Genomic DNA, 2,500 nt, shown 5'->3' with positions numbered 1-2,500 from the left:
TTATTTTGGTCTTTAAGCAAAGAAAGACAGGTTATTAGTGCACAGTGCATAGTTCTAATTTGCGTATGTATGTTTATGCAATTGATAATGGTGTTGCTGATTTTCGGTATTTTTTACATTATTCTTCCAAACTTGAATCTACCTTAATGATGAATTTGTTTTTCATATCATTTGGTATTCTTCAGTTATCGGCTTTTTTATTTCTATTTCCTTTTGTAATTCACGTTTGACTTTTGAGTTTTCTGTAAAGCATGTTTTTGTGTCATTGCCACTTCTGCGGTTTCTTTGGTTTATATTTGAATTTCTGAGTTTGTCTTTATCTGCACTGGTGAGTTTTTCCTTGTTCTCAAATTCTTCGTCACTGCACCCCCCCCCCCAAAAAGAAAAAAAAGAACAAAAGAAAAAGGAAATGTTAATAATGATAAATAAATGAATAACTTCTTTGCCTTGTTCCATATTAGCCACCTCTCCTTTCGTGTTTCGGACAAGGGGCATTCATAATAATGATTCCATGACCATACAAGCATCACCATTTCGTCAAACACTTACGTTTACAGGAGCTCTGATGGCATTTCATTTTTGGTACCCCGTCAGCAGATGAGAGAAAAAAAAGTTGTTTCATGAAATTTTAACACAGCTTGGCATTTACTCCCCCCCCCCCCGCCTCCTTACGTTCTGCTTAACATCTCATCATCATTTGGTATCAGCGCTTTTGCCGTGGTAGTTCAGGGACCCGAGAATGTTCGTGAATATAGTCGTGACGAGTTTTTTTCTTTTGTTTACGTTTTTTTTTTTTTTTTTTTTTTTTTTTTTTTTTTTTTTTTTTTTTAATGGACAGGCTGTTTGCCACTTCAGAATTCGTTCGTGTGAGGTCGGCCCTAATTATTTCTAAGAGTACGTGGTCATAGTTCTTATCATGGATTATTCGTCCGTGTCAAAATCTCATTATTATATATATGCTCTCTATACCGAAACTACACATATCTCTGCCCTGTTTACTTATAATCTACACGCCACCATAACTACCATGCTTATTTTTTCCGGTAAGCTCATCGACTAATGGTGTATCTACGGTAGGCTTCCCACGTATCCTGCTACAGTATTGTTACACTGATACAAATAATCATAATAAACATAATAAACCAGTCATAATAATAAACCAGTCATAATAATAAACCATAAAAATAATAAATCAGTCATAGAAATAATAAACCAGTCATCCAATTCTACACTCCACTGTGTATATTTTAAGAAGTGTTGATTTGACATCAAAGTTGTGTGATGTTCAGACCTGACAGTCGGTTCTACATATTTAAAGAAGTATTGACTGAACATTTAAATTTTGTTATGCTTATACCAGAACTATCAATGCTATAATCCACTGTTTATATTTAAAGGTGTGTGGATTTGATATATAAGCTCTGGTGTGTTTTCTCTAGGATTTGTGTGACCGAGATGGCACTCTGGTCATTCGCGCTGGCTGTGGCACTGGTGACGACGAAGGCGAGGTCGACCCAAGATGACCTAGGAATGAACGGTGCCAAGGATGACCCGCGAGGAGGACTCTCCTTCATCCTCCCTGCGCCGTATAAGGTCAGGTCAGCTGGAAATTCGGTTTGAATTAGACAATCTTCATCGAGATTCTAAATTATCTATTATTTTTACTTTTAGCAACTCTTTTCCCTTCATTTCTTAATACTTTCTCCCCTTCCATTCACCTTACGGTATTTCCATAAACTAAGAATAAATAAGATAGAATAAATGAATGAATAGATAAGATAAAATAAAGTAAATAAGATAAAATAAGATAAATAAGATGAAATAAAATAGATAAGATAAAATAAAAAATATAAGATGAAATAATATAAGATATATAAGATAAGATAAGATAAAATAAATAAATAGATAAATAAAAAAAACGGCCCTTAAAAAGCCGCCCCCTCCCCACGCCGAAAAGACCTGGCTAATAAGACCCCCTCCCTTAACCACGCCTCCGCCAAAAGGTCTCGACATTTTCCACCCGTGGCGAAACCTGGCAACGATTGAGCTCCCGGCCGCCCAGGACCCTTCCTTCCCTCCTCCAGGTGTCTGCAGGAGCACGGTCTTCGCAATGCAACTTTGATTTCTAACCTTTTTTCTCGCTCAGCCTGCTCGGTGTTTAAGGACATTCCGGTTCTTAATGATGCAGTTATCGGGTAGATGTGGGACCATGGTACTTTTTTTTTTTTTTTTGGATTATTTATTTTTAAAGGATTCGTGGAGGTTATGGTGTCGGTGGTTGGGTAAAATGGGGGAAATGTTAGTGTGAAAGGAGAGTCTTTGTGGAAATGAGGTTTGTGACTTTTATTAGTAACTTGAGAAGTAGGCCTAATGGTTGATAGTTATTCTTCATGTCTCATTCTTATTTATCATCATCATCATAATGGCCATTAATTTTGTTAGTTATTATTATTATTGTTATTATTATTATTATTGTTATTATTATTATTATTATAATTAT

The 2,500-nt window shown here is 35.7% G+C and overlaps 1 protein-coding gene across 1 annotated transcript in view; it reads left to right on the top strand.

The window, feature by feature from the left end:
* LOC113823714 (uncharacterized) overlaps nucleotides 1-2,500 on the top strand; it is an 18,114-nt gene that overhangs the window by 3,678 nt on the left and 11,936 nt on the right. The window contains exon 2 of the mRNA XM_070130653.1: nucleotides 1,440-1,593. Within this exon, the coding sequence (XP_069986754.1) occupies nucleotides 1,456-1,593 (138 nt within the window). The 5' untranslated portion in view covers nucleotides 1,440-1,455. The remainder of the gene's footprint in view (nucleotides 1-1,439; nucleotides 1,594-2,500) is intronic.

Source organism: Penaeus vannamei, chromosome 15 (genome assembly GCF_042767895.1).
Source record: "Penaeus vannamei isolate JL-2024 chromosome 15, ASM4276789v1, whole genome shotgun sequence".
Classification (NCBI taxonomy): Eukaryota; Metazoa; Arthropoda; class Malacostraca; order Decapoda; family Penaeidae; genus Penaeus; species Penaeus vannamei.
Note: the sequence above shows the minus strand (reverse complement) of the source record. Positions and strands in the feature narration are given on the sequence as shown.